This window comes from Bemisia tabaci, unplaced genomic scaffold, assembly GCF_918797505.1.
Source record: "Bemisia tabaci unplaced genomic scaffold, PGI_BMITA_v3".
In the NCBI taxonomy this organism is placed as follows: Eukaryota; Metazoa; Arthropoda; class Insecta; order Hemiptera; family Aleyrodidae; genus Bemisia; species Bemisia tabaci.
Window position 1 is genome coordinate 233,266 of NW_027311745.1, and position 13,116 is coordinate 246,381.

The 13,116-nt window shown below is 36.1% G+C and overlaps 1 protein-coding gene across 2 annotated transcripts in view; it reads right to left on the reverse strand.

The window, feature by feature from the left end:
- Positions 1 to 11,748: 11,748 nt before the first annotated feature.
- LOC140225813 (Fanconi anemia group D2 protein-like) overlaps positions 11,749 to 13,116 on the reverse strand; it is a 28,615-nt gene continuing 27,247 nt past the window's right edge. For both annotated transcript variants that reach the window (XM_072305759.1, XM_072305758.1), the window contains exon 23: positions 11,749 to 12,852. In XM_072305759.1, coding sequence (XP_072161860.1) covers positions 12,691 to 12,852 — 162 coding nt within the window. In that variant the 3' untranslated portion in view covers positions 11,749 to 12,690. The remainder of the gene's footprint in view (positions 12,853 to 13,116) is intronic.

The following is a 13,116-nucleotide window of genomic DNA, read 5'->3' on the forward strand; positions in this document are numbered from 1 at the left end:
TTCATATTTGAAATGTGAACAGAAACCCTTTTATTTTAACAAAAAAAATAAAAACAGAAATATATACAATAATGGAAAATGACAAGAATTAAGGTTGCAGGTTTGACCAAAAATTAATAACAAGAAAATGGTTAATGACCATCTTCATGGGTTTCTTCATCTTTAGTTTCTTCATCTTCCACTGGCAGTTGTGGTGCTTTTGCTTTTCCTGCTGCTTTGTCACTAGTGGCACTGCAAGTATAAAAAATACCGTTTGCTTAGGAAAAAGTATCATGGGGCAAGTACATTTTGGGGAACAAAATAGTACTTTTTCATTTCTTTCACATGACTGAATTCTTGGACAGAACTTTGAGACGCATATTTATGCTAATCAAGTTCACTACCGCAGCGCTACAAATTAACAGTTAAACAAAGCAAAGAAAAAGGGATACTACACGAACAAGGTTGAGCAACATAAATTGCAGAAATCTCAGGATGCGATCGTGAATGCATAATCAAGGTTTTCTTAATTTCTCCATGTTAACATTTTTAGACTTTGTAACAAAACTTCCGCAGCAATTTTATATTTAAAAACACACTGACTTTTGCAGCAATTTTGGCTACAATGCCACGTGTACGATTCAAACGACAGAAATAAGCACTCCTGTGTTAATTGCACCACCTGAAGTTGTCAAGACAACACAGTATCGTGCTTGCAAAATTCCTTAACTTTTCATGGGTGCTCCAAGTTCCGCAACATGCCTAATTCTCCAGACTGCCAGAAACCCTGCTGATGATGTATTAGTATGTGGAATGTATATTCTCTAAAAGAGCACAAATTCCTTTTTCATCTTGACTAACAGAAGCTATAGCAGCTCCCACTCTAGTATCAGCCCTTGTTCATTCTTCAACATTAGTTACAGCAGGGGTCTATTTGATGATTCGGTTTAAATCAGTCATAATAACCTCAGGAATTAACGACATTATTTTAACAGTAGCCATGGTCACATTAACAATGGCCAGAATAAATTCACTGCTAGAAATAGATAAACTAGCAGAACTACTAGCTACGAACTTTTACCTGACTTTCCAAAGAAAATGATATGATGAATTAAGCTCAACGTACCTTTGTGTCAATTTCGAATGAGAGAAAAGATCTGACACACTGCTATTAACGCGGGTGAAGTTTGCACTTTCCCCATGAATTTTCTCGACCATCTCTGTAATAATTAAGAAGAGGGACATCTATTAGTTTCTGCTGATTAGAATGAAGAAAAGGAACATTGTATAGAAAAATTCTGCTGGCCTTGCAGTAACTCATAATATAACAGCTAATTTTATCCGCAACACAGCAGAATATTTCCAAATGAGTTTCTTTCAGAGGACTGTGTACAGGACTTAAGGGATATAGCAAGGGATTCGAATTTCTTTATCATTGGAAATTATGTCTTTTACAAGCTCCATAGATGGATAAGCTTATCTAACTGAACTTACTGCAGCAAATTTCAATTGAGCGCGGGGCTGAATAATTCAATTTTCACCATGTTCACACTGGTTTTTATAGGGAGACATGACACTGCCTTTGCGTCAGATATATGCTGAGTCTTTTGAGATACATGCCGCGAGGCATGCCCTGTCTTACCTTTCCAGCAGTGTGTGGCATGTTATCATAGGAACAAAATACCACAAGAAAAGAAAAAAAAAGGGGGGGGGAGAAGAGAGAAAATGCTTGCCATTGAAAGGTTCAACAAAATTTGACATTTTGTAAAATATCATCACCTGTTAACAGGTGTTGATATCCTACCCTATGCTTTGCTGAAACTAATTTACTCGATTCAGATAAAAGACAGAAAACTTACTCTCCATTAATTTGAAAGTACAGGAATTGGCTTCGGCAGCAAAAGCAATTTTGCAGTCAAGGTCCTTCCGCTGCTGGCCTTTCCAAGAAAATTTGCAGAGGAACTCTTTTGAGATCAGAGCCCTTACCAGACTGCGGGCAGTCTTGCAATCCGTGGTTGTCTCCACAAATGGTTCCAACTGATCTGTGAGAAGATGTTTGTAGCATAGCGTGAATAAAAGTGAATGGATGGATTGCACAGATTACAAATACAATAGGTGAGCAGTAGTAAATGTAGCGTTGACTCACAGTAGGGAAATGAAGAATAAAAGTAAAAGAAAAAGAAAATGAAATTGTTTAAAAGTGAGAGAAGATATTGTAAAAATAAAATGAGGATGAAACTACAGCAAGAATGTGAGAACATGTGATAGAAGTGACTACATTGCAGTTACGAGGGACAATGATCCAGGGGGAGTGAGGCTGTGTCGCCAAATGTATGTATTTGAAGAATAATTGTAGGGCAAAGTGAATTTGGCAACCATGGAACAGAGAAAAATCGGACATGAAGGAGTTTGGGGACTTAAGGTACGGCAATTAAGACGCGGAATGCCGCCGCGGAATCGTACGCGGCGGACTCACGGGAAAATCTGTTACACGCGTTTCAATGGGAGCGGCAACTAAGGAGCGGAGCGATGCCGCGGCGTCACGGCGCTCCGATCTGTCGAAAACAGATCGGAGCGGAATCCCTCGGAGATTCCGCCTCGTCCGCCGAGGTTTTCGATGATTTTTCATGTCTATGTGCCGAAACGTGGATCGCGGTGGAGAAACCAATGGAAAATTGCGGGCCATCGTGACTTATTGGATTTATGAAAGAATTTTTTTTTTTTAGCACGATATCAACGCGTGGCAATCCTACCTCGTACCAGGTGCAAATAATACCACACAAATAGGTAAAAGAAACATGACACCTTTTTTAGGAAATAAATCTATAAAAAAAACGGAATAACTATTTTATGACTTTTTGGCATCTGAACAATTTATTTATACGTTGCTATATATCTATAGAGAAACCTAATCGACCAATCTTTTTTTGAATATCATGGCTGAAAGTAAAAAAATGGGTGTCTTTGCTTGCAATGTTGCAACTCTCTGCTCAAGCTTTATTCGTTAATTTGAAACTATTGATAGGGAGCTTATCTTGAACTTTTTGTAAACATTTTATTGCTGTATGTTGGAGTTTTTTTGCCAACGTGCGTTAAAAATTGTTTCGCGGTCATTCAAAAATACTTTTAGAAATTTTACAAAGGGATATTTTGACTGGTATTCTTGTAAAAAATATTAGAGCTTTTGAAACGTGGTGAATGTTCATTGTAGCAAGGCACAACACACCTACACTCGTGAGTTATCATCGGATACTGATGACGAGACTGCTGACGGACGCGGCGGAATTTTGGAGGCGATTCCGCTGCTTAGTTGCCAGGCACGGCGGAGCGGAAACAAACTCGACGCCTCGCTCGCTCGGGTCGTCCGCCGCGTCAGATTCCGCGGCGGCATTCCGCGTCTTAATTGCCGTACCTTTAGTTTCTGGGCGTAAGGGATAAGTTATTTTGTTTTTTTGTTGTTTTTTTTTACACTCAACTCACTCTTTTCGTTTTATTTTTCTTTTTTTGTTTTGTATTTTATTTTTTTTTATTTTTTATTTTTTATTTTTTTTTATTTTTTTTTATTTTTTTTTATTTTTTATTTTTTTTTTTTATTTTTTTATTTTTTTTTTATTTTTTATTTTTTTTTTTTTATTTTTTATTTTTTTTTTATTTTTTTATTATTTTTTTATTTTTTATTTTTTTTTATTTTTGTTTATTTTTTATTTTTTTTTTATTTTTATTTTTTTTTTTTATTTTTTATTTTTTTTTTTATTTTTTTTTATTTTTTATTTTTTTTTTATTTTTTTTATATTTTTTTTAATTTATTTTTTTATTTAATTTTTTTTTTTACAAACACATAGGAAAAATACATAAGTGGAAAGGAAGAAAAAGATGCCCCCCGAGGTTGAAAAGAGAAGAAATAGAACAATTACATTTGCTTAAAATTAAACGAGAGAAAATGGATTATAGAAAGAGAAGTCTAACGCATTCCAGGAGATCTTGTTCCTCCTGTTGCTGTTGAATGTATTGAAATCCGTCAGAGATCGTCTCTTGCAGGTCTTGGAGGATGATTTGTAGATGGAGTAATTCGAACTTTTCTTCATCCGTTGTCGTGGGTAAGGCTTGATTGTAGGCTTTCTTTGTGGCTATAAAGAGTTGTGTATCCGGGGATTTGTAGTTTAATAAGTAGTCCAGATATTGTGTCTTGAGATGTTGTTCGTATAAGAGTGTGCTAGTGAGGTTGTATTCCCGTTTGCTGTTAGCAATTTCGGATGCAATAGTGGATATGTCTCGGCTTAGCGAAGATAAATGACGGTTGATGATAGTGTATATGGGCACTGGTGCCCAAAATTCGGGGTTTTCGACTTTGGTGTTCATTGTGGAGGAGTTCGGAGACAGACGTGTGTCAAAAAAAAAGGGTTTTGTGGAGGGGATTTTTCAAGTTACGAGAGGTAGTTGGTGGAGATTTTTAAAGAAAGAAAAAAAAATTTTGGATTAATGGGGGGGGGGGGGTTTAAGTTGTTTTTTTTAGTTGCGAGAGGTACTTAAGGAAAACTGCGCCTCCACCAATGTGAGAAGATGTTTGGGTTGCTTTTAATTAATATGATGGATTTAATAGAAATTTATGATGGATTGAAATGAATTGCAACCAAAACAACTTTCACCTTCTTACCTAATTTATTCTAGATAAGGAAATCAAGGGAAATTAAATGAAGAGTCGGACTCAGTACGTTTGAAGTCTTTCGGCTATGTATATTAAGGAAATACAGTTAGTACGTACGCGTACGTACGTTTACGTATACCGTATTACAGATATTACAAGATAAATAAAGTTACAATTATTGAGTTTACAGATAGAATGGTTACAGAGATTTTAGTATGAAAATTGGAGTGGAAAAATTGGTAGAGGAAAGATTTGGGAAATAATGAAGGATTTTAGGATGATGAGATGTTTTACCTTAGTGCACCATAAACTGAAGATGTTGAACTTTTGCGTGTAACGTACGCGGTCGGATTTGCGTGTAACGAACGCGGTCGAAATTGCGTGTGACGTACGCGGTCGAATGTAACTTACGTGTTACCACCGAATTAACACTTAACACGTGTAAAACGAGGTGAGTGTAAAGTACTCAGACTAAATTGTGTTGTACGTAACACCGTCGAAAGTTTGAGTTGTAACGAAACTCGATCGCAGTCACTAAATTGTAACTGGAGCCTTAACGAGACTCAATCGAAACCACTAAATTGTGGCATAATGCTTGAGGGCACAAACCTGGGCTGTAGAGCAGAGATACTTTAAGTATGAAGGGTAAAATAAGATTGAGTCAAGGGCGCTTGGATGTTGCTGAAGACATCTCGGGCGCTTTATAGCGCAGGACGTGAATTCGTCATCGCAAGGGGCATTTCGGCGCCTACGATATTGATTTGAGGTGACTCATCAAAGACGGCGAGGGAAAGAATTCGGTTAGCAACAGAATTATTGACCTCACAGATCCACCTAAAACATTAAAGAAGGTACAATTAATTCCTATATCACCCGTAGGAAAATTTCGAGGGAGAAAACGTTAGATTTGAAATTATGCAGCGATTAGTACGGCAAAATATGAAATAATGATAAAAAATGCTTCACATTTTACACCAAAAAAAACTTAAATAAGTCTATAAGAGAAAATTTTCTGCCTTTTCCTACTAATGTGGTATATTCCTAGTAATTAGTTTCTAAATGAAATGCTCAGTAAGCAATTGGTAAGAGAATTGTACAAAAGCAGTAATGAAGACATTTCTGTGCTTGGTTCATGGTCCCTAAAAGATGAAACTAGGCATCATACTTCCTGAAATTGCAGAGAGAAAAATTTGACGGAATTTAATGAAATTTGGGGTTTTCGGTTTTTTTTCTAGTTGGAGAAGGAGAAGCCACAATTTCTGAGTAAGGTCTAGTTAGATCCTTCATAGAATATTGGTAATTATCTATTTCCATAGCATTAATGTCTATCAGATTTACAAATTTATTTTTAAGTTCTGGGAAATTAGCTAAAGACTGAATATTTTCAATATTGTTTGATTCGACTGTTCTTATATTCTTTTGGATTTCTTCAATCCTACCTGTAAGGTTTACTATAGAGTCTTTTTCGTAAGTATTGAGTAGTTTTTGCGCAGCTTTGAAGTTTAAGTCGTATGTAGCCATACATTTTTTTATCAGCTTTTGTTTATGCATTTCCGGGCATGTTGGAGAAAAGGTTTGGTGATTCCCCTTACAATGAAAACATTTTAAGTTATTAGGACAAATGTCTTGGCCCGCGTGAGTTTCGCTACACTTGTTACACCGAGACTGAGATTTGCAGATTAAGGAGTCTTTAAAAAAGGCTCGGTGTCCGTAATTTAAACAATTAGTACAGTAAACAGTACTATAGATATATGGGGAGGTAGCGCACCTGGAATAAAAGATGTATAGGTAATCCGGTCTTGTAGTGCCTTCCCATAAGATGTCTAGTTTTTGGCAGAAAACATTTAACATTTTCATAGGGGAGAGTGTTGTTATCATCATTAAGAAAATTATTTGCTTGTTCTCTCGTTACTAACTCGATATGGATGAGGTCCTTGTTTATTCTTTGGATCGTTTTCAACCCTGAGATTTTAGATTTATATAGGAACTCTCCAATGAGGGTTGGGTGTTTATTACCGATACCAGGTTTACTAATAGCTACCATAAAGGGTCCTGTTGCATCTTCTTCGTAACGATTGTCATTTAATTTCGAGGGAGAAAACGTTAGATTTGAAATTATGCAGCGATTAGTACGGCAAAATATGAAATAATGATAAAAAATGCTTCACATTTTACACCAAAAAAAACTTAAATAAGTCTATAAGAGAAAATTTTCTGCCTTTTCCTACTAATGTGGTATATTCCTAGTAATTAGTTTCTAAATGAAATGCTCAGTAAGCAATTGGTAAGAGAATTGTACAAAAGCAGTAATGAAGACATTTCTGTGCTTGGTTCATGGTCCCTAAAAGATGAAACTAGGCATCATACTTCCTGAAATTGCAGAGAGAAAAATTTGACGGAATTTAATGAAATTTGGGGTTAGAGAAAGGTGCTTATACCGTAAATTTTCAAAAGTAAAATGACAGTTGACCTTAGAAATATAGTTACATAAATACTTGAATCAAGCAAGTAACTACTTACCAACTTATCGTAGACAGTATTGTCGACTTTTAACAAGGTTGACAATGTTGTTAAATCGGTATTGGAGCTGATAGGGAGCATGCCCAATATTTTTTCCACAGCAGAATCAGCCTCAGCGGTGTCAGTTGCTGTAGAAGTAGAGGCAACAGGTCCTTGAGTTGCCGGGTTGGTGACAACAACAGTGGGATGGTGTCGATTTAAAGCTTGCAATTGTTCAACAGCAACTACCAATTTCTCCAATTTTGAATCAAGTTCAGTCATTTTCAATTTGAATTGCCTAATTAGGTTTTCTACACTTCCTGCAAAAAAAAAAAAAAAAAAAAAAAAAAAAAAAAAAAAAAAAAAAAAAAGTTAATCATGATTGCTATGTATTTATGAAAAGAAATGTACATTCACATTCAGAAGGCTGTATTAATTATAGTAAAAATTGTCTAGACAATTTATGGGCGTAAGTACTACATAGGAGAATTGCAGTGAGGGAAAAGAGGGGCAAAAAGAGAGGATCAGAACAAATACTTGTTTAACTTTTTTTTCAATGAGGAGTAATTTAGGCTGAATTTGACAAAATGAATTGAATTTGGGTTGATCATAAGTAGAAATTTGACTTTTAGAGCAACTTCAGCTTGATAGCAAAATGAAGAGGGGGAGGGGGTCCAAGAGGTAATCGTCCACATTCCTCTCACTGCTTAAAGATACTGAGATCTGACTCTCCTGATTCATGGACACCACAATCTGCATGAAAAACAGATAATAGTTTACAGTGTGCACGACTACATATGCTTACAACACTGAAAAAGAGGGAACAATCATGCAATAATGGAAGGGATTCCAGGAAATAATGATGAAAATAATGGAAAATTAATAGATAACATAATGATGAAACACTTACGTGAAAGTACATATAGGCTTTGAGAAATAGTTTCTGTAGTCAGGATCTTGTTGCACGCGCAATGGTGGAATATTCCGGCCTTTAGTGGGCAGCTGCAAAGCGTTCCTGCTTCTTGGGTGGAATCTTAAAAAAACGCAAATTTCTTACGCAGACTGTGAAGTTAGGAATGCATTTCAGAGTTTGCCGATGCGCTCATCGTGATTTTTGAGAGATTATCTGGACCGCATTAAACAGAAAGGAACCAAGCCACATCAGTTATTGCCAAATTTAATCGGGCAATTTAATTTTTTACATGAATACGGTTGTGCAGATTTTAGAGAATTTTCTCCATAATACAAAGCAAATTCCTTAAAATTTGCAAAGGAGTCTGCACAGACATTCTTTCGTAAAACAATGTAATTTCCCTGTTAAATTTGGCAATAGCTGATCTGGCTTGGTTCCTTTCTGTTTAACGCGGTCCATCTGTAAGGAACAACTCTTACTTTTGTTCTAGCGAAAGTTTGCAACAGGCCCATTGATTGTCAGGCCAAAATTGATAAAATGTTGAAAGCAAAGGATTGGCAATGACTCCTTCTTCAGTCTTTTAATCTAAACATTTCCAGCAGCTTTACCAGTAAGCAGGCGAAAAAATCAATGTTTTCCTACTAATTAATAACTATGTTTAGATTTTAAGAAAAAAACTCCTGATTGTTTCAATATATAGTTTACGCAATTTGTCATTGTTTTGTTACCTTGAAAAGGGATTGAAAGTTTGTTATGCAATTTTACAAAGCTCTATCAATTCTAAAGAACGGCTGTGATATTAATTTCTGTTGAGCTCACCCCAAGTAAGTTTACACACTTTCGTAGTGCCATAGAAGATCTGCTGTTTTTAGTCTCAGATGGCAAGTGCACAATGCTTAAAATTTTCCGGACCCTGAGAAATGGAGCTGTTGCACATGTAAGGAATTTGCGATTTAAGTACTGACTCCTATGTAGAATGCCTCGAAAAATACGATGTGCCACTGGTTTTCTCTGAAATCAACTCCCAAGCTCAAATAAGCTCTCAAAGTTGAGGCAGTCATGGAGGGGATATTCCTCGCTATATTGGAAGTTTACTTCTATGTTAAGTCGCACTCCCTATGCAAAAATAGGGAGCAAATACATTAGCAGGGTTGCTGTGTTTTCAGTTTTGAAGGACCCCAAACAGAATGGTAGCCCTGCCAGTGTATTTTATTCCTACCTTTGCATAGAGACTGCGACTTAATATAGAGGTAGACTTCCAACATAGTGTGGGATATCCCCTCCAGCAGCCTGATTGTTGAAATGTTGTGTTTATCGACCGGTTAAGACAAAATTAAGGAAATGTAGCCGTGTGATTGGTCGGTTTTGTGAATCATCCTCTTTGTCGTGCCTTTAAAGGATTTAATCATCGAGAAGCTACAGGCATCCCTCGAGCTGCCGACACTTAGTCGTCAAATTCTGGAGAAATATACCCTTTATCGGCACGGTAAGAGGATAATTCATAAAACCGACCAATCACATGACTACATTTTTCTTACTCTTGTCTTAACCGGTCGACAAACACAAAATTTCAACAATCAGGCTGCTGTTCAGCCTCAACTTAGAGAGCTTTTTTTGAGCTTGGGAGTTGATTACAGAGAATACCAGTGGCACCATCGTGTTGCTTGGAAAATCTTACGCAGAAATCAGCAAAAAAAAATCGCAAATCCCTCAAACGTGCAACAGCTCCATTCAGTAAGTGAGCAAGGCCAGAAAACGCAGTGTGTTACTTACTGTTGTCACAGTACCAGAGTTCAAGAGGCGATAAGGAGGTGCAAGAATGTGTCTTATCAGTATTATCTGAGTGCCTGACCAAGCATTTTCTTCTCATTTCTCAATACATTTGTATTATTCTTGGGTACACATGTGCTATTAGTTTTTGTTGGTAGGTAAGTCCTTTCGTGAATGAGCCAGAAATAGTGAAATAGTAAAGATATATAATAGCCAGAAATAGTAATCCATGTGTTTGCCGAAAGAAATACAATTGAGAGTTAGCACCTCTTTCAGGTAACCATATTTTTTCCTTGTTCGGTTTGGCCCACTCTCCATGAATCTGGATAATTTGAAGCACATTAAATAATTGAGATAAGGGATCTTCTGTCTCCTTCTAGATGTGTGTTAGGTAACTTTCTTTGGGTGAAGTCTATTGTACTTTATTTTTAAGGTGAAAATTTTTATTTAATTCATTGCATATTACTTGTAAAGAAAGACGTTCAACAATGTATTAATTTTTTTAACTATGATCTCAAGTAAATTATTTGTATGCGATCAAGACACAAAGTTATAAAAATGAAAAGAATAAAACAAGTACAATTTTTAAAGCAAATAAGATTTTTTGTTTCTTCTTTGGCTCCACATGATGTACATTTGTGCCACATGGTCAATGCAGATTAATAAGACTCATGCGAGTTGCAGATCTTGGATCTGGTTTTCCCAATAAATTTGCCCAAAATATTCTGCCGATAATCCATTACTGTACACTGGTATGTTCATTCATCAAGCCTCAGCAGGTTTCTAAGTATTGGATTCAATTGGTCATATCGAAGGCTCATGAACAATACCTTCTGACAATTTTGACAAAAACGAGTCAGCAACTGTCCAGCTTTCTACAGTATTAAAAATGCAAGCTAACATTTTAAGATTTTCCCAATTCCGCATTGAAGTGCTGTAAGGCCTTGTCTCCACGAGCCGTTTCGCGAGATTTGTCCCAGGGAAAAACTTGTACCCCTAGGACCCACTGAGAGAAGAAGAAGAAGTGAAAACGAATTTTGCGATATTTTATTCATTACAACATTGTTCATGTTTGTTTAGTTAAAAAATGTGTCTAATTGTCAATTGAGTGCAATTATTATTTTAATCCCGGTCAAATATTCGACTTTAACTAATTTATCTTCCCGCGCAAATTAGTCGCAGGACTACAAAGAGCCCTGTCCCGTGGAGACGGTAACTGGGAAAAATCCCAGAAGTTTCACTTCTGCGATTCGAACTTGGGAAAAATCCCATGAAATCGCCAGCTTAAAGGTGGGCGATATTGTTCATTAGCCATTGATATACAAAAGCAGTCCAATGAAAATTGGAGACCCTTAAAAGAATTTACCTGTTTCAGAGGTGTCTTTATTTAAGTTTAGGAATTGAAGGCGGGTGTGGGCAAACCCGTGTGGCAGAATTCGATGCTCAAGCTCTGCCATAAATGAAAGGAAAGCTGTCAAAAGACATGACTCGGCTTGGTAGAGAGACAGGGTTATTCTTAAAGTTGCAGTGCACATACACTTATTTAAACGATACTTCTCCAAGCGAGAATTGCATTATGTAAGAGAGGGCTATCTCTATCTACAGAAAGCCAATTACTGGAAGTTTAAAGCAGCCCAATGAGACATTGAAAATGGTTGAGACAGAGCCATGTCTTGTCTCATCGTGAGAGCAAAGTTGCTGCAAGTCACAAACCGTTAATCCTCTTTGCTTCCACTGGTGTCTTGAATAGTTTTTATGAGCGCTCATCATTTCTCATTAAAACAATAAGTTTTTAATTTTGAATCCATCCTAATGAAGAATGTTACTTGTCCTAAACAATACCAGAATAGTCTCTTTTTAGGACACTCATTGTAGATTGACTTCATTTGCATAATTGTGTCAATATGAAGGGGGGGGGGGGGCGAGGAGAAAAACCAGAATGATTGAGACTTTGTCTTCTATAATTTAAATTATAAACATCTTACTCTGACAACAAGATAAACTTAAATTGTGTAAAATCTTACATCTTATATAAAATATAAAAAAATATGAGTGAAAAATGTTACAAAAAGAATTATATTTCTGAGGTAAAGTAATTGAAGACTAAAAGAAACTTAAACTGAGAGACTAAAGAACTAGAAGTCTAGAAGATTAAAAGAAGTTAAGGAACATTCCAAAGCACACCTGACAGTTATTTCTTGCCTCATTTTCAAAAATGTTCTTAATTTTTTTGAGTTTTTTGCAGAGACAAAAATATTTCAGACATAAAACTTTTATTTCTAACAAAAATTTCTCCTTTCATAATGCAATATGCAAATTGCATGACTGATTATTTTTTGTGACTCCGTAAAATAAATCTGTAGAAGTCTTTTAATTTTCAATCATAACAAGTTAAAATGCTCTGGGATAGTCTAAATCATTCTGCGAGGATAATTTACTTCTGCTTTCAGATTTCTGACTAATCATAATGACAAGTTACACTATTTAAAACAGCTTTAAAAATATTGACCCATGAATTGTTGTCCTAAAAATTCAAAATCTTTCAATGTTATCAGCTGAACAAAAATGATTCAAGAGTAATTTTAGAATCAGATTAAGACATTTTGGAGAAAATAGCTCTTAACTATGGATATATGCACTTGAATAAAATTAGAAATACCTGTAAAGAACTTTCACACATTTTACAAGTGCTGAGAGGAATTGAAAGAAATTAAAGACCAAGATGAACGAGAAATGTCCAGAAACATCCTACAGATCAATTTGCATCACTGAGGCGCATGATATCAACTTAGGAATTTTTGGCATCAGTATTGGTTTAGGTTGAAACTAACATATTCAGGACGCTGCTGTCTCTCAAATTGGATCATCAAAATGAGAGAAATGCTTAATGGGAGGATGAATAGGTTCTATCTTCCTCCATGGCTGACTCATCGTCTGATTTATCACTTGAAGAATTGTTGTCTTCGTTTCCACTGGCGTCACCTTCATCGTCCGAATTTGCATCGCCTCCTTGATTGCTATCTGAATCTTCATCTGCCACTGTTGACTGCACAAAATAATAAATGAATTCATGAGCAAAAGATGAACGATAGGACTTGTGAATTCCTTTATTTGATATGTCAAGTAATGTTTCAGAGAGATTTTGGGTCCTGCTGGCATAAAGGTTGCATCGAAAGATTTTTGCATTTGTACCCGCAGAACGTTTTCCCGCAATGTGACACAAGGAAAAAGTCGCACTTACAAAGTTGCGGCATTATCGAATAACTCGATATCAATAGCAATAACTTTTGTAGAGTTCCAAGACCAACTA